Source organism: Hydractinia symbiolongicarpus, chromosome 9, assembly GCF_029227915.1.
Source record: "Hydractinia symbiolongicarpus strain clone_291-10 chromosome 9, HSymV2.1, whole genome shotgun sequence".
Taxonomy (NCBI): domain Eukaryota; kingdom Metazoa; phylum Cnidaria; class Hydrozoa; order Anthoathecata; family Hydractiniidae; genus Hydractinia; species Hydractinia symbiolongicarpus.
The window spans coordinates 28,167,303-28,188,731 of NC_079883.1; the positions used below are offsets into that span (position 1 = coordinate 28,167,303).

General features: G+C 33.4%; 1 protein-coding gene across 1 annotated transcript; it reads left to right on the forward strand.

Moving 5' to 3' along the window:
• The first annotated feature begins 1,601 nt into the window (after positions 1-1,601).
• LOC130657170 (uncharacterized) lies at positions 1,602-20,219 on the forward strand. Its single transcript, XM_057460135.1, has 5 exons — positions 1,602-1,625; positions 6,122-6,649; positions 6,760-7,519; positions 8,474-8,891; positions 20,079-20,219. Exons 2-4 carry the CDS (start codon positions 6,245-6,247, stop codon positions 8,641-8,643), a joined length of 1,335 nt encoding a protein of 444 aa, XP_057316118.1. The 5' UTR covers positions 1,602-1,625; positions 6,122-6,244; the 3' UTR covers positions 8,644-8,891; positions 20,079-20,219.
• The last annotated feature ends 1,210 nt before the right edge of the window (positions 20,220-21,429 follow it).

Below are 21,429 nucleotides of genomic sequence, written 5' to 3' on the forward strand. Positions count from 1 at the left end.
GTCGCGTTTAAATGGGTGGTCTCTCAAATGTTCTATTTTTAAGTAACGCCCCTGTCTCACTTACCACCTAGACATAGCTTGTTATGACTGCGAAGATAACTGTGACGGCCGCCTGAGTCATTTTTCTTTATTTTAGATCTCAAATTTTTCCATATGGTCGTGATTTGTATATTATAACTTCGTGTAAAATTTTGGTTCAGTACTATGTCAGACGGTCGCTTATTAAGGGTAAAACAGACAATGGGAAGTAGAGACGATGCCATTACATATAGTCACAAGAAAAGAGAAAATTAGTAATAAAATAAACAGATTTGACGGCTTGTTTTTTAACCACTGTTGTGTTTGAACATAAGTTGTGAGGCTAGATTTACTAGATTTTTTCATTTGACTCTCCAATAAGCTAACAAATCCCTACGCACCGGCAAAACCACAATCAAAACCTCACACGAAACTTTCTGAAAAGCTAACAGTGAAGTAGTAGCGGACACTATTTAGCGGACAATTTTATTTGCACAAAATGAACTTTAAACATTTCTTTCTAATTAGCGGTCAGGGTAAGAAACAAACTAACGAAAAAACGTTTTAAACACCTCTTTTTTGATATCATTGTTTAATTCGAGTTCTCGCCCTCCGGCCTTCTACACCCACTCGATTGCCTTTTGTGGTCTTTATAGCGTAAGTGTAACAGGAATCTGGTAGTAGAATCACATGTTAATCCACGAGAAGCGTTGCTGGACAAGCTATTTCACGTGAATGGCATAAGCGAAGATGATTCAAATGCTTTACTTGCCACTTGCGAGTGTATTTCTGCATATTGAAATGTTATTAGCTTTTACACTTTCGCATAATTTTAAAGTTCTTTCCGTTAATCAGCACTTTTCCAGGTCTAGATTTAAATGGCGAACAGCACTTTATAAAGCTAGATAAATTTATGAAAAACGTTTTGGTGTTACTTATTAGATATATTAAAATATCACTGACTCGTTTTCGACGGTGCGTTGTGCATTAAGAAAAAATATAGCGGTATAAAAAAGTAGACCGTGAAATAAGAAAAACATTAAACCACTTTCCGCGTGACGTAGTTGTTTTGATTTCATTTTGAGAAAAATGGGCATGCGAGCACTTTTGTGTAGGTAAAAAAGCAAGACTCTCACAGGGTATATAAAATTCGGCTATAAAAAGTCCGTATTTTTCATTCTCGACAGAATTGAGATTGAAAAATACGTGCTATGATAAAAATAATTAAAAAACTTCACCCATGTATATACACATCGAGTTCATCACTATCATTTTTGCCGTGTGTTCGTCTGCTACTCCCAGTTCTGGGGACCACGGATCGAATTCCGCTCACTGACAGGCAGTGTTGGTGTTGAGCAAAGTAGTTCTTCTTCTATATGCAATATTCAGTGTTTATTCTTGAAAAAACTCACAATTGGATAGAATTCAAAATAACTTTCTTGTTTTTAATACCCAAAAGAGTGCTTACATTCAGTATTTTAAATTCGCCACATGTTTATCGTTCTACGTGAAAATCAAAAATCTTTCGCAGCTATTTCGCCGCCGAATTCACCATTTACCACAATTCACTTCGTGAAAATCCCCACTAAAGACCGCTGAATAAAAATGTAAGTAATAAAAAAAAATCGTTCATCCAGCAGTCGCATTTTTTTATTATCCTTCTTAGTCTCAGTTGTTATGAATTATTATAATTATTGAAATTTCGTTTAAATTTTAACCAGACTGGCCATTATTCTTTTTTCTCTACACCTGTTGTTTTCAACCTTAAACCCCAGCCTCATATTCCTACAAACAATATTTTTTTAAAACAAACCCTGGGGGGGGGGACGAGGTTGTTCTCTTCAGCAAGCTCATGGACCGTGCGGAATGTGGTCTGTAAAGTTACTTTTGTTATGAGAATTAAAATAGCGCCAGGTTTCCTGGTACCAGGCAACAGTTAGATGTGTGTTCTTTTATATTATGTGTTGTTGAAATTTTTTCAGGATTATTTCATATTGTTGTTACAGTATAGTGTGTATGAAATTGTCGCTGGAATTTGGATTAAATTTGATTTCATAGCTAGCTAGCTATAGCTATAATCTGATGGCTTAAAACGGGTGACCAATAAAAATAATAAAATGGAGTTATTAACAAACCCCTTTACCCCAGTTGCTGGTTTATGCAGTCTCAGGTGTTCGATTTGATGGCAACTTGCCCCAGCCTAGGTTAGAATTTTTTTCTCTCCTTGCAAACATTCTTGAAATAAATAAGTATTTTCTGAACCGTAACGTACAATGACACAATATTGGAGGTAGAATTTCACCAGTTAGGTTTTAGACTGGGAAACAAGAAGCAAGGTATGCCAGGTAATCATTGTCAGTTATAGCTCAACACTGTTTTTAAAAAAGAATAATTGCTGATTGATATTGATAATGGTGCCTAAAATGTTTATTATAGCCTAAAATGTTTATTATAGTGTGTAATATGAACTGTCTAAATTTTTATATATTTGTGAGCTTAGGTTCTCAAGATATTCAAGGTTAAAGTAGTCTACGGTTTCCACCATGACAGTGTTGATGAGGCTTTCTGATTGTTAAATTACTTACTTTTGTGATGTAATCCTACGCATTCTGAATGAATGAAGCAATGGAATGCTAAACTGGAAAAACAGTGTCTCCTGTGATTGTCTGAAAGTAATTTATTTATCATGTTTTAAAATAAAATAATGTTTCACTGTCATAAGTGTAGATTTTGACATAATTTTATCACTTGGAAAGTATAAATATTATGTGCATGTATTCGAATTTATTATGAATTTTTTTGTGTTTATTTTTTGTATTAAAACACCTTAAAGGACAACAGGTGGTTAATTTGCTTCTTTTGAAAACAACAATTCAATTGGTTGCACGCAACGAAGTGTACTGGAAGTGATTTTAATTATTTTTTTGCCTGTTTTTGCATGTCAAACTCTTGGAAATTATTTTTTCTACAAGGATGTTTTTTACTAGAATTTAGCTTGTCTTTTTCATCACTCGAACCTTGTGATAAATTTAAATCACACTGAGAAGACGAAAAAGTGACTGAATCTTCATTGTGATGTCATAAATCAAGAGAATTTCTGAACTATTATAATAAATTCAAAAAAACATTTGATAAATTAAGGATTTGGAAGTGGAATAACTGGTGCACAGAAGTTTGCCACACTTAGCCGAACAAATTTTTTTTTAAGATCGATCCTTAGAAGAGGTGTACATATTTGAAATTGAGCATAATATATATATATATATATATATATATATATATATATATATATATATATATATATATATATATATATATATATATATATATATATATATATATATATATATATATATATATATATATATATATATATATATATATATATATATATATATATATATATATATATATATATATATATATATATATATATATATATATATATATATATATATATATATATATATATATATATATATATATATATATATATATATATATATATATATATATATATATATATATTCTTTCTCGGTGTGCCTCTGGGCTTTGCCCCAGGAACTATCAAGTCTCTACACTTTCTTTCCCAATTATCCCCCTCCATTCTTTCCATGTGCCCCGGCCAATTCAATCTTCTTATCTTGATAACATCTTTTAATTCTACCGATACTTACCTCATCTGAATTCTTTCTGTATCTCAGACTGCCGTTTTACATCCACCTAACCATTTTCATATCATTTCTTTCTAAACGGTCAAGATCTTCCTGCTTCACTGCCCATGTATCACTAACGTACAACATAACACTTCTTACACAGGCCTCATACAACCTACCTTTTAACTCAATTGACAAGACTCTGCCAGTCAACAAAGGAAGTAACTCTCTGAACTTTTTCCAAGCAGAACCTATCCTTACAATGAATTTTCGGTTTAAATACATATTTATGAGGGCCATTAATATACCCCGTCCAACCCAAGTTAGCATGGAAAACGGACGTTAAGCCGAGAATGATGATGATTTGCAGACCAGATGCCTTTGCAAAACTGAGCTGCTGTATGAAGTTGATCAATAAAAAGGCGGGCAATGTTGTATGGTGCAGTTCCTAAAGGGTGGTTTTCACATGTATAATGCACCAAATCTATGACTGTACATTGTATATATATCACGTAGTAAAACTCTTCCCAGCTATAGTCCTGTTTCCATGTTATTTAATCATTGTAAAGACAACTTCATAGGATAAAACTTGATAAAGAAAAGCCTTTTTTCCAAGTTAATTGGTAGCCTCGTTTACATGTCATTTGGTCATTTACAAAAGAATGTTATAACCTGAAGATTTGCTTTCAGAACTTTGCATGTGGGAAGCCTGTTTTCACTAATAGAAACCAATGGGACAGTTTTATCTGTAAAAATGTTCAGCAGCAGGGGAGGAGAGCACATAATTATCTGGTCTGTAGATGAAACTACCACCCCAAACACTACCTCAATTGGGGTACACCCCATGTTTTAAATTAACCTGGATTTATTGCAATTTATTTTTTTTATTATTTCTAAGAGTTTCACATATTATTTAACTGCAGTATAGTATTTTCACTACAGCTGATTTGCTTTGTCATTTCTTCATAAAACATGAAAAATTTGCCCACTTATTAAAGGCTATTGTGCTTATTTTTGTCATGTTAATCTGGGTTTTGCAAAAATAGTTTGAATGAACTTTGGGTAAAGATATTGTTGGATATCTCACATTATCATATGGTTAAATTTTTTTTGCAATATGGTTGGCTAATCTATACGAGACATGCTATATTTTTATTTTTTACCAAGAAACGAGTGCATTTTTCACTTATTTTCAATTGTACAGTGCAAAAAGCTAATATTTTCATATTTTTTTCCTGATTGGTTTAGTCGAGTTATTGTTTTCCTGAAAATTCACATTGTTCTTTTATTTTTTTGTTCGCATGTAGTCATTAAATTGTAATGAGGGAGCCATATCTCTCCACCTCTGAGAATGTTTAGTATACCTGTGACTTCAGAGGGAAACACATTGGAAGAGACTTGCATTATTCAAAATTGAGAAATTTATCATGAAATAAACCACACAAGTTATTAAATTACAAGTTATCACACATATTATTCTGCGATCACTTTATTAGTTGTTCAATATAAAATTTTATGAACCATAACTAAGATTAAACAATAATCTATTGAGTATACCAAATATGTGTTAAAAATATTTTTGCCAGTCTATCAATATATTTCATAACATATAAAAGTTAAAAACAAGTTTAAAAATCACCAAAAGCTTTTCGATATAATATCATCATCAGTGCTATATACAAATGTAGTTTGTATATAGCACTGATTTTTTTACAAGTAAAAGTAATAAAAAGAGAGAAAAATCACAGAACCGTCATGGGAGCAACGGTGTCATGACAATTTTCTAGTTTTTCTCATTTGTTGCATTGATGGAATGTAATTGTATCCCTCTAGAATGTTAATTCACATTGATAGAATTATTTATGGATACAGAACAACATCGAATTTACGTTGTTGTATGAACGTTTTGGAAACTAATATAACATTTAACCAATCTAAGTAACATTAGTAACTTCAATGTAATGTCTAAATACTTATATATTTTTATAATCATGTCTCCAAATTTTATTACTTTACCTTGGCTGTAAATCATGCTTTTTTCCTTTTTGTTGATTTCCGTCAATACTACGCGGGGCGGAATCTTTAAAAATTAAAGTATACCTATAAAAAACGAAAACAATTTGTCCACAGCGAAAATTTGTGCTAAAATTTGTAATGATTGAAATGAATATATTTGATTTTAAAACCTCAACATTCGAAAACATTCAAAGGAATGTTGCATTTTGCAACGTAATACTGTAAATTTTAAGTTTGCCATATTTACACGGAATTTGCAACTATTCTTGCGATTTGATTTAAAAAATACAGAATCTATGTTGCATTCATTTGTGCCCAGGCAGTGACATATTTTAAGAATTGTTTGTTCATCAAGAAATGTGGGTCAAGTGTTCTATTTTGTTCGATGCTAACACTGTTAATTGTGGTCACTTATATTTTCTTCTTTTCAGCAATTGTAAAAAACCAACAAGCCGGACATAACATGAACAACTTCGAAGCCAAATGTTGTTGACATGTAAAGAAATGTATTTCCGATGTACATATTTTCCATCTCAGAGTTGTAAAATTAAACTATGACCAATGTTTTAAAACCTACGTTTTTATTTTTCACAATTATATTAATCAAAATAACCATTATATACTATGTCGTGAATGGAAACTGGAGTTTTTTTGAACATCCTGTGTACAAACCAAGTGAAAGATTCTACAACAAAAGCGATTTTTTAATTTCGCGAACTTATGCTAATCTTCAAAATGGTCGAGATCTTACTTCAAGGACTAATCCAAACTGGTTCTGGCTTTCAGATAAATTGAACAGGATCAACGAAAATATGATATATAACAAATTCAATATTAAAGAAACTTCTCAACCAGAGAGAGTTAATGTAGTCCTAATAGTTTCCTCCGCACCAGCAAGATTTGACCGTCGAAAAGCTATCCGTGAAACTTGGTGGAAAGACTGTAAAACTAATGGCAAGGTAAAATGTCGAATAATGTATTCTTTGTGTTTTAATGTATATACTAGGAAATTCATAATAGATTTTATTACGAAAATGTTTTATATCGCTGCATGCTCTCCATTTTATAGCTCTCCATTTTATGTGTTTTCTTAACTGATCAAAAAGACAAGAAAACAGATATTGGAATCAGACTTTTAAACGAACAATCAAAAAACGCGGACCTGTTTTTTCAAAACCTAGAAGGCGGCCATGACTTTGGAAGACGTTTTTTATATCATTTAATTTGGGCAATGCAGAAAGTTAAATTTGATTACTTCATGAGGATTGATGACGATTACTTTCTTTGCATGAAGCGTTTCATTGATGAAGTGCCAATGCCACCTAAATCATTGTACCATTGGGGATGGGTACATTGTATTGAAAATATAGTGCGACCAGAAGAAAGTATTATTCTATTATCACGGGATATTGTTGAGAATTTTGTTGGACAGAACCCAGATAAAATGAAATGTCACCGTTGGGCAGATCAAATGATAGGGGTTTGGAACGAAGATTTAGAATTACCTAAGTTTTACCATCATGATCCAAGATTACATCACGATCCCCCGGCACAATATGTCAAAAAGTTTAAAGACGAAAAAAATATTTGTGAAAATTATATTGGTGTACACGGAGCCTACCCGCCGCAAATGAGACTATTTTGGAAAAATCGTGGTAAATTTGTTGGTAAAAGAGGGAAGACATTTGATGACTATGCAGCCGAATGTCATTTTCCTTCTGTTATGAAGTGGAATATTTTTGACCCGCTTTGGAGAGCCGAACCGAAGCTTTGTAAAGCAAATCCTGATTGGGGAGGATCGCATGGAACAACTTATATTGGTAGGCAAGGTAGTTAAAGTGTTTTTTTAATCACATTATGTTTATCAAAGTTTGTTTTTGCATTTATTTGAATGTTATATTACAAGTTGGGGGTTAGGAAGGGAGTGGTTAAGTAACGGTAATACAGTTAAATATTTCATCAAGACATGAACACAAATAAAGATGGACAACGTTTCGAGTAGAAGTGGTGTCTGTCCATACGAAACTGAGTCCATCCGTTATTTTGATATGGTGACGATGAAAGGTAAACAAACCCTTAAGTTCTCAATTGATGTATTACTACCATTCCAAGAAATTTTAGATTCTCATCAGTGCACTCGCATTTTCTTTCAAAGCAATTTGCTTTTTAATTTTTTTTATTCTATTTGTGTACAAAATTTCATTTTTTAAAAATTATGGCTTTTTGCAAAGTTTAACAGTATATAACGCGGTTTTTTAGTGAATTATTAAAAACAGGCTTGTAAATGAATATTTTTTAATATATTGAATTGTATTTAAGGGGTATTACACCATCGTAAAGTTAGTAAAGTAAGTGTTCATTTTAAATTTTTTAAGGATTGTCAAGGTATTTAAAAATAAAGAATAAACTCTAGACTAATTGTGTAGTAAATTCGCTGTCGGGCGTTTTTGACGTCAATTAAAGGGGCTGAATCCGGTAAAGACGTCTAAAAATAGTGTGACGTTGACAGAGCTGTTGCATCCTTTACCCTTAATAACGTCGACAACCGTATTATGCGCTGAATGCGTATTTGATGTTTACATAAAAATCATGTTCGTGGTGACGATAGACAATCCATGACAAAAAATTGACATTGAAAATCCTGGAATTTTTGACAGAAGATTTAAGATATTCTGAAATTGTCGTAGAAAAAAAACATGTTTGATAATCGATTTATTTTTATCTTTCTGCAAAGCTTTCGGAAAGAATTACCTTCAAAATAGTTGAAAGATATTTTTTTTTAGAAAATCTTTACGTCGACAACACTGCTATGCCGACAGCACTTCTATGCCGACAACATTTTTACGCCGACAACATTTTTACACCGACAACATTTTTACGACGACAACATTTTTACATTGAAAACATTTCAAAATTTTACGCCGACTACACCTTTTCGCCGACAACATCTTAACGTATTTTGATTGACTGGTGGAGCCAATAAAAATCTTAAAGTTATATCGTCCCGCACGAAAATACTGACTGGCGACTGCAACGGCGTTAACCTTAAGCCATCATTGGTCCAAATACGTCTGGTTTGATGCCATTGTCAAATCACTTTATTCTTGACGCAATTTAACGTAGACGTGAAGATTTTAGGTGGAGGTAGAGTTTTGCTAGTAAGGTTTTGGACTGGCAAACAAGATATGCTTGGTAATCAATGTAAGTTAGTTTTGTTTTTAAGGAAAACTAAAGATTGATAACAAGTGCTTAAAATGTTCATTATACATGTTCCTTTTATAAGCTCTAAAGCAATTGAAATTCCAAAATGAGGCTTGTGGAAAGTACTCAGGCGTAATAAATGCTTAGGTTATGCTTAATGGCAAAAAAGAATTATTGGAATATGCTTATGAAAAACACATGATCAGACTCAAAATATGCTTATTTGAAAAAAATATTGCATTTAAATTTTGAGCATTTGCATCTCAATTTTCGCATTTTTTTGGTTAATTCAGACGAAGTTTAAAAAGAAATACTGCTCACGAAACAAAAAACATAAAAACTTCACAACATTTTCTTAGGCTTCACATAATGCTCAGCATATGCTTAAAAAATAAATGTCATGCTTATAAAAAAACAAGTAGCCTGTTTATGAACTGTGTATTTTTTTTAAATTTGCGAGCTTTGGTTTTCGAGATATTTAAGATCAAAGTAGTACTACGGTCGCCGCCTTGACAGTGTCAATAAGGCCTTTGTGTTTGTTAAACAAGAAGCCACTCTGCACCAGACTGGGTGATATTACGATGTTACTTCTTTCAATGTCGCGATGGAAGAAACGTCAGACGCTAACTATGGCGATAGCCCTCACCCTCGTTCCCAGAGTCTTTCTCTTTTTTGATATTTTATGCGTATAGCGTGACTATCATACAAAAAAGAGACAAAAGGCTCTGGAAACGAGAGTGAGGTAGTTCTTTAAGTTTCAGGATCCTAAATACTCGTTATCAGAGCTGTTCGAGATTCGAAATATACTTTTTTGATCCTTAATGAGGCTACTCAATATGGGTTCTAAGACAGGTCATTTTGTTCCATAGACGGTAGAAGTTCCGTCTGTAACCAAGGACGATTCGTCCGCTCCCACCGTCTGGAACTCTGTAATGATTCGTCCACTTCTACGGTCAAAAGTGAACGTTAACAATCATAACAAAGTTCGTTCGACGATACGGTACAAAGGTGCCATGTTTTTTACAGATTCGGATTTGCAGTTGAAGTGAAGATATATGACCACGGCCCTGTATCATTTTCTCATTTCCGTTGCCCATGATGGGCCCGCGCTCATCATGGGCACCAATAATTGTAAGCACTAGACAGGCGCATGCGCATTTACTTTTTGTTGGCAGAAGAAAAAATGAAAAGACAATGCGTACCAAGGAACATTCCAAGGAATGTGTTAAATATATACTAGAAGAGTGACGGACCAGCTGTTCTTTTTACAAAAGTTATGATAAGAAGTTACTTATTATAAGCCCGGTTTAAGTTTGTGTGAAAATACTCAAGCATGAAATTTTTTGTATAACGAGGAGTTAGAACGCATAATAATATCTATCTATCTAGTCGTGTAATTAAAATTTATTGATCAAATCAATGCAGGGGATAATACACAAACCAATAATTTACAGACTCGGGTATCAAACATTCTTGAAATGATCTTCATCAGACCAATCTGAATTACACAAATCACACAACCTTGTTTTTGAAGCATATACATCTTTTCGTACTGCAATCTCCACGACATCCACAAACACTCAACTCAATCCCTGTGGAACAGGAAGATTATCTGTCAAATTCCATTTGGAACTTTGAGTAAAGGAAACATCGTAGCTTTGCCAAGCTTGCCATCTCTTTGAGTAATTTTTTATCCCTATGTGTGTTAACAACGAAACGCTTTATTTGTTTAAGGGTAGATAGATACAGAGTTTCCTAAACGTGAAAAAGCCTGAAAAATATCGCTGATTATTTTCATAAAAGATTTTCACCATGCCATTTTCATTTTTCCAGAAAAGCGTCCATTCTTGCTACAACCTGTTAAAACATGGAAATCCAATATAGCAGCTGCTCGCTCTTCACCTAGAACTTTGAGGCACTGTTTAATATTGATGTCACAAGTATGGTCACTCTTCCAGTACGAAAATATGTTGCGAGTGTAAACAACTCACAATAATAGAGAAGCAATAAAAACACATCTGTATCTGGCGACAGAATGCAGCATTTGGAAAACAAATCACTTTTTTGCAAAATCGATTGTATATAGAACAAGACGTATGATATACGCAAACAACCTCGCGGATAAAGTTCACAAAAAGCTGTCTATCTAAACGTGATTTTTGTTACGAAGTTAGACACGACATATTTTGCTATTCAGATAGGCGATATTAATTACGCACTACGCAGTTATTTTTCAAAATTAATTTGTGAGATCTTTTTGAACGGAAAATTTCTCGAAAATTCGATTTTCGATGGGTACGTCTTGGGTAAACTGACTAACAGGAATAAGAAAGACTCCAAACCCCACCTAAAAGTTGCTAAATTCAGTAATCCAGCATCTTATCTTTTTTAAAAAAAAAAAAAAAATAGTTACCAAGATGAGATTTGAACACATTCTTAAATAAAAATTGTGCATTTTACAGACCAGACTAAAATGACGTTATAAATCATTTAGTTTGCTCTAACTCGAGTCAGAAGAATCTATTTGCATAGAAAATTTGCTCAATTATTGCCCTAAACTAAGGCTAGATATTTACGCATGATTTTATCATGTGACACCTTCATATTTAACAGATCAGATTAAAATTTCATATTTCGGTCTGTGAAATTAATATGAAATGTCGTGAGAGGTCAATTCTTTTAAAAATTGATAAAATATCAAAAGATGATTAACTGGTGAAAGATTCATTAAGATATGTTACATGGTTCAGAAATTATGGCGTAGTCAGTAAATTAAATGCTGAATGGTAAAGAAACAGTAGTCATTGTATCATCAAAATTTTTTTCAAGGAATAAATACAAGAAAGCTTTTAACTCTAATGTATCTGTTCTTCCAACGTTCAGCGGATTCATTCTTCATTTAAACATCGAAATAATTCATCAACTTCATCCATGTTTAAAATTATCACCTGTCAACTTTTATTGCTCTTTGACATGGTCATTCGTCAAAACATCACCATCCTTAATCTAAAGAAAACATTTGTAACAATTACCTTGTATAAATTAATTGACTTGAAGAAATGTAAATAGGGGGCAGGTAGGTGGAATCAAATACAAGAAATTTTTTAGTTTTTTGTTCAGGTAAAACTCGCTTTGAAACAATGTTGTAGACGGTGTCTGATTTTTCAAACGTTATTTATTACATGGTTATTTCATGCATTTGTTAGTTTTACAACATAACTTGTTATTTTGTTATTGCTTTCACCAACATCTGCTAGTCATGTCGTTCCTGCTTTCCAGAGGTAAGATGAAGGTTCTTTCGGAATTCTTCGATGATCCTGTTCATTTCAGTTATAATTAGGAAGTGCTGATCGAGTGCAGGCATGCTGTTTCCTATCCCCTTGATTTCACCAAGATCTTTCATGCTGCGATTCCCTTGCTCTAAAGCATGATCCACACCAAGTGAGCAAAAAGGAATAGCGCTTTTACTCACTGAAAAAGTTACCATTGTTGAAGAATCTCCAAGTTTCTGCATCTCTATTGTGCAGGTGAAACATCTGAGATATGTAAATTGGAGAGTATCTAGCGTAGTTGAAAAGATCAAAAACAAAAAAATGCTTTACAAATTGATCAAGACTTGTAAGATATAAATCCCAATGCTTTTGTCGACTAGCCCTAACAAACAGCAAAAGATTCTCAAACATTTTCATAAAGTTATGCAGAAATTTTCCTTGATTCACAAAGCCTTGCTCAAAGTTAATTCTTTCATTAAAGTAATCAATCTGGACCAGCAGTAGTTGCAGAAACGTTTCCATTCCTTTCCTTTGCCCTGTCACATTTTCCTTTATGTGTCATCTCCTGATAACACGTTCTGTGATATGAGCCCTTATTTTCAATAACATATTGAACTGTTAGCTTATCAAGTCTAAAGGCAAAATCGGATACAAGTAAATCGCCATATAAATGACGCTCCTTCGTGATTGCAAACAAATTGTCAACAAGCAACTCTTTTGGGCTTTTTACAGTTTCTTCATTTGTTTTCTTTGGTTGACAGATTATACATAAATTCAGTTAGTCCCTTTTTTTTTCGTTTATTTGGATTGATGGGTATTGAATCTTATATAGCTATGGTTAAATTTTTAAACAATCTTTGAATTGAAAGCCTATTAACATGAAATAAGAAATGATCAGTCAAATTGTTAACTATCTGAAAAAAAACTTACTCGAAGCAGTAAATAATTTTTTACTCACCTTACATTTGCCCAGCTTCTGGAACCTGGAGCAATATCTATTTTTCTGAATATATGTTTATTTATCACTAAAGAACAAAACTGTGTCAGAGTTAACATATGTTTATTTAAATCAAATAAAACATAAAATTCGATTCTAAAAATTCGAAATTCTTGATAGTAAATACTTTACGCAATCCATAAAGTTTTATGCTATTTCTTTCCCCTTGTTTCAATTCGGAGATTTAAAATTTACTGACCAAGTCATAATTTCTGGACCATGTAACATATCCTAATGAAACTTTCACCAGTTAATCATCTTTTGATATTTTATCAATTTTTAAAAGAATTGACGTCTCACAGCATTTCATATTAATTTCACAGACCGAAATATGAAATTTTAATCTGGTCTGTAAAATATGCAGGTGTCACATGATATAGTAAAATCATACGTAAATATCTAGCCTTAGTTTAGGGCAATAATTGAGCAAAGTCTCTATGCAAATAGATTTTTCTGACTCGAGTTGGAGCAAAAAATTGATTTATGACGTCATTGTAGTCTGGTCTGTAAAATGCACAATTTTTATTGAAAAATTAGCACCATACTTTTTTTGGTAGTGTTTACTTAAAGGTTTCAGAAAAACATAAACATTTGCTTTTAATATGTTGATCCGATTACAAATCAACCCTCACTAAATAATGTTAATGACAACAATACTGGGTTGGAAACTCACAAATGTATTTTACATAAGCATCAATTGTTGACATTGTTAGAAATTCTGAAGTGAGTTAGAAGTCGACTTTTGGTTGATATGTTATTTTTGCTGCAGAATTCTTTTGATTAGTATTCAAAATTGGAGCAGTAAGACAAAATCGTTGTAACTCGGATGGGTTTTGCGTTAGACCACCAGTTACTTTCATAACTTTATTTTCTTGTTCTAACGCGTGATCGGAACCAATACTATTATTATTATTATTATTATTATTATTATTAAACATATATTTGGCATCCATAATTTACAAATGGTTCTTCTGCCTACAAAAAAACTATAAAAATCTATAAAATCTATAAGATCAGTAAAAAAATATATTGAATCTAAGTGCATAATGAAATAAATGGGCTCACAGAGTACGAAGTGGTGCCGGTAGAGTAAGTAGACACATTGAACAACGATGTAAGGACACACAAAAAAGGTAGAACTATAATGAAAAGATGGGGGGAAATAGGTAGCCTACATGCATAGAGTTATTCACATTATTTGGATAAAACTTTGCACAAAGCACTATCGTGTAAAAATAATTTGACTTTTTTGATAAATTCTTTATGGTTGACAACGGAACGAATATTGCCAGGAAGATCATTAAACAACGCTGATGAGCAATCCATAAACGTTTTTCGGAATGTGTCGCTTTGTAGTTTATTTTTGTTTTCTGCATCAGATCGCAGGCTTCGACCATTTTTGTACCATTTCAGTGTAAGGTATTCAGGTGAGCATTCGTCATACAACATCTTGTGTGCCAGTTTTAGTATCGATAAATTTACACGCTCTTGCACTGGCAGCCATTTCAGTATTACTAACACATCTGAAGAACAAAACTGGCAGCGACATTTAGAACTCTTTGTAACCTTTTCATTTGATATTGTGGAATATTATTATAGACAAGATTTCCGTAGTCTATCTTTGATAATATCAGTGCTTCAGCGAGATTCTTTCTCACGTGAAAAGGTGCCAAACGTTTCAATCGCTTTAATGTCGAAATCGTAGCGTATGATGATCTAATGATGTTATTCACATGTGTAGACCACGTCATATGTTCATCGAATGTTATGCCCAGTATTTTGAGAGAGGATACCCGCTCAATCTCAGCACCATTACTATGGAATTTGAATAAGTTACTGAAGTTTAAATTGTTTATACAGCTTAACTGGCTTGTCGAGTACATAATTGATTTTGTCTTTATGGAATTAAACATCAGATTGTTTATCTTTGACCATGTTGTTATTTGGTTAATGTCACTTTGAAGCTTTGCTGTTGCGATATCCATTTCTTTTAGTTTGAAGTGTATGTAAAGATTTGTGTCATCTGCGTACTGGATAGAATTACACGACGAATTCAACGATAGGTCAGAGACATAGATGTTGAACAAGATCGGACCAAGAATAGATCCCTGGGGAACACCGTATTTGATCAGCAAGGTGTCCGATTTTTTGTCATCAATTTGCACAAACTGCTGGCGATTTGACAAATAGTTAGAGATCAAATTGATGAATGCAGGAGACATTTGGAGTTTCTTCAACTTATTAATCAGAACGTCATATTTCACAGTATCAAATGCTTTGGAGTAATCTGCTGACACTGATAAAGTTACTTCACCTCTTTGCATAGCCTTCAAAATGTCGTCCTTTAATTTTAAGAGTATCGTGATGCACGAGTGACCTTTGCGAAAACCAGATTGAGTTGAAGCGTAAATGTTATATCTATCAATGAAGTCACAAAGCTGTGATAAAATGACTTTCTCATATACTTTCGACAGTACAGGAAGTATTGATATTGGACGAAAATCTTCTAGTTGTGAAGCACCTGGAACTTTAGGTACCGGACAGATACGTGATTTCTTCCAGCATGTTGGAAATACGTTTGCATCGATGCAGTTATTCAAAATCTTTGTTAGGACTGGCGACAATTGGGCTGCGACTGGTTTTATGAATTTCGCTGGTATGTTATCACCACCAGTAGAGCAATCACTTCTCAATGAATTCAAATGTTTGAGAACATCCTCTTGGGTAGCGTGACGAAGGTCAAATAAATCCATTGCCGGTACAGCCTCATCATTCATGGTGGGAGAAATGTTTAACTCATTTGTATTGCTTAACTTTATTGCAATGGAATTGAAATAATCATTGATGGTATCGGGATTCTGCCTGATTTGTTTGAACTGTGGTTTAATAATAGTTCTTATGGTTTTCCATACTTCCTTTGAACGGTTACTTGATAAAGCCTTTTGATAGAAGGTTCTTCTAGAGTGTTTGATAGCCTTCTTCAATTTATTTCTCGTTTCAACATACTCATGTTTAGCCTCTCTGTCATCACAAGATTTTAATTCACTACGAAGTTCATCAAGTTTCAGTTTCGACGATACAATGGATGGGTCCTTCATCCAGGGAGCTGGTGGTCGTGTAAATTTACACCTTTTCAAAGGAGCATGGCTATTAATGCAGGACAGTATGAGTTCATTCATAACATACAGTTGATCTTCCGGATCATCAAAAGTATCTATCAAGGAAAAAGGAATCTTCTCGATATCACTAATATATTCATCGATGTTCAACTGCTTCTCGTCACGTATAAATTTGTATCGTTTTTCGAATTTATCCTTTTTGATATTCATAACGATATGCGGGGCATCATGGTCAGAAATTTCATCGCACAATAAAACGTTCTCACTAACTACCTTTTCCGGTATATTACTAATAACATGATCAATAAGGGATGTCGATTTTCGGGTTGGTTTTGTAATATGTTGTTTTAGGTCATAAGTCATAAGTGTATCTTGATATAATTCGATTGTGGATTTATCACCTTGTAATAAGTCGATATTGAAGTCACCTGTAATTATGATAATACCGTCCCATTTTGCGGTGATGTGACGCAAAAGAATATCAAATCGTTCTAGCCAATCTTTTTTTTCTCTTTCTATAGAAGATGGCTGATAAAATGTTCCAACTAGATATGAGTAATTTTTATTTCTACCTTTCACTTCGATCCAGACATGTTCGATAGAATTGTCGAGTTTGGTTATGTCGTCTCTAGTTTTGTAAATAAGTTCGTCCTTGATGTACATTCCAACACCACCTCCTCGTTTATCAGTTCTGTTTTTATATTCAAATTGGTATCCTGGAATGTTTACATAATCAATCAATACCTGATTATTTTTTAACCATGTCTCGGACAACGTGATTATGTCAAATTTATGACATTCGAGCATGTATGAGAACTCGTCAAATGTGCTCGGTAAGGATTGCGTATTTAGATGGCAAATTTTCGTATGTTTTGGATTGCTTGGTATGGTTATTAATTCCTCGTATTCACCACCATCACTCAGAATAGATGAGTACAATGCGCAAACATCACGTACATTCGAAAAGGGAAGCACAGTAAAATGGCAATCTGAACAGGTCCAATATTTCGGAATTCTACCATTGAGTACTAAATTTGATTGGTTCAAACAAGCAGCGTGAGTGGTTTCCCAGCATGTATCACAAATGAATCGTCTTTGATTGCATTTAACACATTTCTCACAGATTGAACAAGATGGAGCTTTCAATCCGCGTTGGAGTGCGGGACCAGGATTGCTTTCAACATCGCCACTCATTACAAGTTGTTGCATGGCACAATGGTTAGCATAATACAATACACGAGATTTACATCTTTTCACTTTTCCGCCATTAGGGGTTTGCGATATAGTATGCTGTTGATCAGTGATAGCAAAATCTGACCCATCGCGATAATTAAATATCAATAGAACTAAAATAATCTGAAAACACTTGAACTCCATCGTAGATGATTTGTTGCGTGAAGAAAATTATGACAAACTTTTTCGTTTACGTTATTTTACTTTCCATGAGTCAAAAACTGTAATTCTGTAGACAACCAACGATCATAAACCCACTGAATAATAATATCAAATACCAACTAAATCAATATTAATAGCTGCAAGTTCGTGAGTGATTAAATAAGTAATATCGTATCAAAGAACACAAGTAAATCCAGCTCTTGTAAAAAACACGTCCGACCTCAAACACGTCCGACCTCCCACTTATAAAGTATTGTACCTTTACCGATGGTAAAATTCTTGTGTCTTTCGATTGCAATTCATTCATTGTTGCAAGGTACAGAGAAGTAAGCCGTGCATAGTTGATTTGATTGTGCGCAAAAAATACTTCACGATGTTATCAAGAGAAGAGAAGTGCAGCCCCAATTCCTTAACGAGATGATCGAACAAGCGCTTATAATTTACTTTCTTGTATTTTTCTTCAAGCAAGTTGTTATATGATGCTTTGATACCGTTCATATCTAACACAACGTTTTCATCAAAAAGAAAAAATTTCATCATATCTATTAATTCAATATCTGCAATAACTTGTTTAACGTCTTCTAATTCTTGTACAAGTTCGGCATTTTATTTTACTGCTTGGCGTCGAATAGTCATCCAACGTTTTAAATGATACTGAACATCGTTGGCTACTGCATCGCATGCATTTGGGATATTGTTTATTCGAATCAAAAATCGAAGATTCTGAAGTTTATGAGCTATACCTGAAACATACGCTTGCCAATTCCATCAATTTGAGCTTGATGTAATTTATCCCTGTCTTTTTGAATAATAATACTTAGCCTTTTGTCGTGAGCTTTAATATTCAAAAGGAGTATCCTTTTTTCTTCGATACACACTTCATTTTTATTTCCTTATCATTACTATTCAATGATATCTCCTGATATCTTTTCTTCAATCTCTGAATCTTATTAATGTTTGTTACATCTTTCTAACATTGTCTGCAGCTGTAACATGTTCCAGCCTCTGATAGCAGTCATGTAATCATAACATGTTTGTAAGTGTATCTTCCTTTACAGCTGTAAGTAATTTCAGAAGACCATCCAAGCGAGGAGGTATGACCAGCTATTACGGTTTCAAAACTAGCAGATACAAAATGTCTAATAAAATTGGCTTTTTGTTTCCCATTGAATTCACACCTTGGTCTGTAAATTATTGGTTTGTAAATTATCCCCTGTAGTGATTTAAACGATAAATTTCAATTAAAAAGAACGTTACCAAGGCGACCTAACACCTTGCCAAAATTCAACACAAAAGAGCACAAATGACGAAGTTATAGTCATTCTAATACTGGGTCAGTAAATTTACGGTCTGTATTTTATACAAACTATAAATGTTAATATCTCACGAACGACAAACTTCCAGTATGTGGTTTTCATATTTTTATTGATCTTCTTGAACTCATCTTTCTAACCAATATAACATAATTTTTTTGCGAACTGTAAAAGTAATGACGTCACCTAATTTGGTCCTGCAGGACCAAAATTATTAGCACCCATTTGTTTTTGCTTATTTCTGACCAAAAGAACAACTTCAGATAAAAAAATCACTTTCACCACGCATGTGCACACGAAGGACGCAGCAAGCCCTTACTTGTACCCAAGAATGACAATTTCATTGTAACAACTTTACATTGAAACGACTGGCATGGATTTGTTATTGTAGTGTTGATATTTTCTTTAATTGTGACTGTTTCCAGTTTTGTTAAATATGTTGTTTTATGTATGTCCTTCTTGCCTAAACCGAGTAATTTGTATATCGTGTATGGTTCACAAGATCTCCAAAAGATGAAAATGGCTGACCATGCCCAGAGCTATCAGATATATTAGCCGTTTTGAATTGTATAGTATTGCTATCTTTTTTACTAGTTTTAAGTTCGGAAAGTGATCTAATTATTTCTCTTATATTAATTCGTTGAAACAATGCACGCTCAGCCAAGGAGGTTGCAATTTTAGATATCCGAATTGATTCTTCATGTCTTTCTTTTTTCATTGCAATTCTTTTAACCTGACTTTAGTCAGTTACGAGAATATCACTATTAGACTTTTTGAAACGTTTTAAGGAAACTCACTCATTTTACGATCTCCTTTTTGTAAAACATACAGCACTTTCGGAACCAGAATCGGATTGTAGTTCCATGTCAAAGTATAGGACATGTTTTTTGGATTCTTTTAACGGCGATAATGACACAATGATTTCATTTAATGACATGTCTAAAATTCAAAATATAAATTATTTTAACAGATAAACGAGATGGGTTTTGCAAGCTTTAACAATTTAATGATGGATAAAGTTTTGCGATAAAGTGTCTAAAAAACATATTTTTGCGAATAATACTTGAAAGACATCATTATTTTTTTTTTAGAACATCATGGTCAGCCATTTTACCCTAGAAACAATTTTTGTGTCGGAAAAAAATGCCTTTATGATGTCATATCAAGGCATTATTCTTCCATGGTTACCGTGATACTGTCAAAACATTTACGCCGACAACATTTCTACGCCGACTACATTTTTACCCCGACAACATTTCTACGCCGACTACATTTCTACGCCGACAACATTTCTACGCCGACAACATCTAAACGCTGAAACACCTTACGTATTTTGATTGACTGGTGGTGCCAATAAATATCTTTACATCGTCCTGCACGAAAATACCAACTAACCTCAACCCACCATTGGACCAAATATGTCTGGTTTGTTGCCATTATCACATCAGTTTATTCTAGACGCTATTTAACGTAGACGTTAAAGATTTTAAACCGACCAAACGTATTTTTCACAGGTTTAAATATAAAAAGGGAATGTGTTACGAAAAACTCAAACAAACTTATTTCCGATCGGAGCCGACTAAACTATACGATGAGGTTGTTTCCTGCAATTCGCACGGAATATGACCGTCGTACATTTAAGTTTATGGCAAGCAGAATATACAACACCTTGCCAAGAGACATTTCAAACGATAGTAATATGACTAGTTTTAAAGAAACATTTTCTGAGCATTTTAAGTAATTAATTTTTTCCACACTTTCTTGCGGTCTATGTTTTTGTTTGCTCTTCTTTCTTTTGCGACATGTTCTACTCACTTTTAATCCATAGCTGTCTAGGCTTCCTTATTTTCAGTGGCTTTTTTTGACTTTTAACATATATACACATATATTAATATATTTGTTTTTTACAATTTATAACTTTTTTCATATCCTTGTTGTTTGCTTTCACCTTTCCAACCGAGTCTATTGCGAGTTATTTTCACCCACTTAACGACTTCTATGGCGTGCATACTTTCTCTGTTCCTTACTTTCAGTTAGTTCTTGGTGTGACATTTTTTAAATTGTTGATATTTATATAAAATCATATTTTTACTGAGTTTTGTCAAGTTTATGCTAGAACTGCTGTTCGTTTCGTGCGCTTTGATTTATTTTAACCCAATCCCTGATCACCTAACAAACTTTGTTCCCAGATTATTAGCTTCACATTTTCGTTCTCTGATAATTCCAACAAATAGGCTATCGTATTTCGTTCATCGAAAGTTGGAATAACAAATTGTCCGATACTACTCACGTTATGTCAAGAAATGCGATTAAAGCGCGTTCGGACGTATCGCCAGAATTCAAATCGACTTGTGGTAATTCAATTCCAAAGACACTTTACATAGTTCGCCTTCGCAAAAACGGTTAACCTAATGTTTCGAACAAACGCCTCCTTCTCTTATT

What these genes read in the sequence shown, in the direction of transcription:
- LOC130657170 (XM_057460135.1), top strand. Translation starts at nt 6,245, where the DNA reads ATGACCAATGTTTTAAAACCTACGTTTTTATTTTTCACAATTATATTA. An exon ending in ACTGTAAAACTAATGGCAAG is followed by an intron (nt 6,650 to 6,759) that starts GTAAAATGTCGA and finishes TCCATTTTATAG; the next exon opens with CTCTCCATTTTATGTGTTTT. An exon ending in AACTTATATTGGTAGGCAAG is followed by an intron (nt 7,520 to 8,473) that starts GTAGTTAAAGTG and finishes ATTTTTTTTTAG; the next exon opens with AAAATCTTTACGTCGACAAC.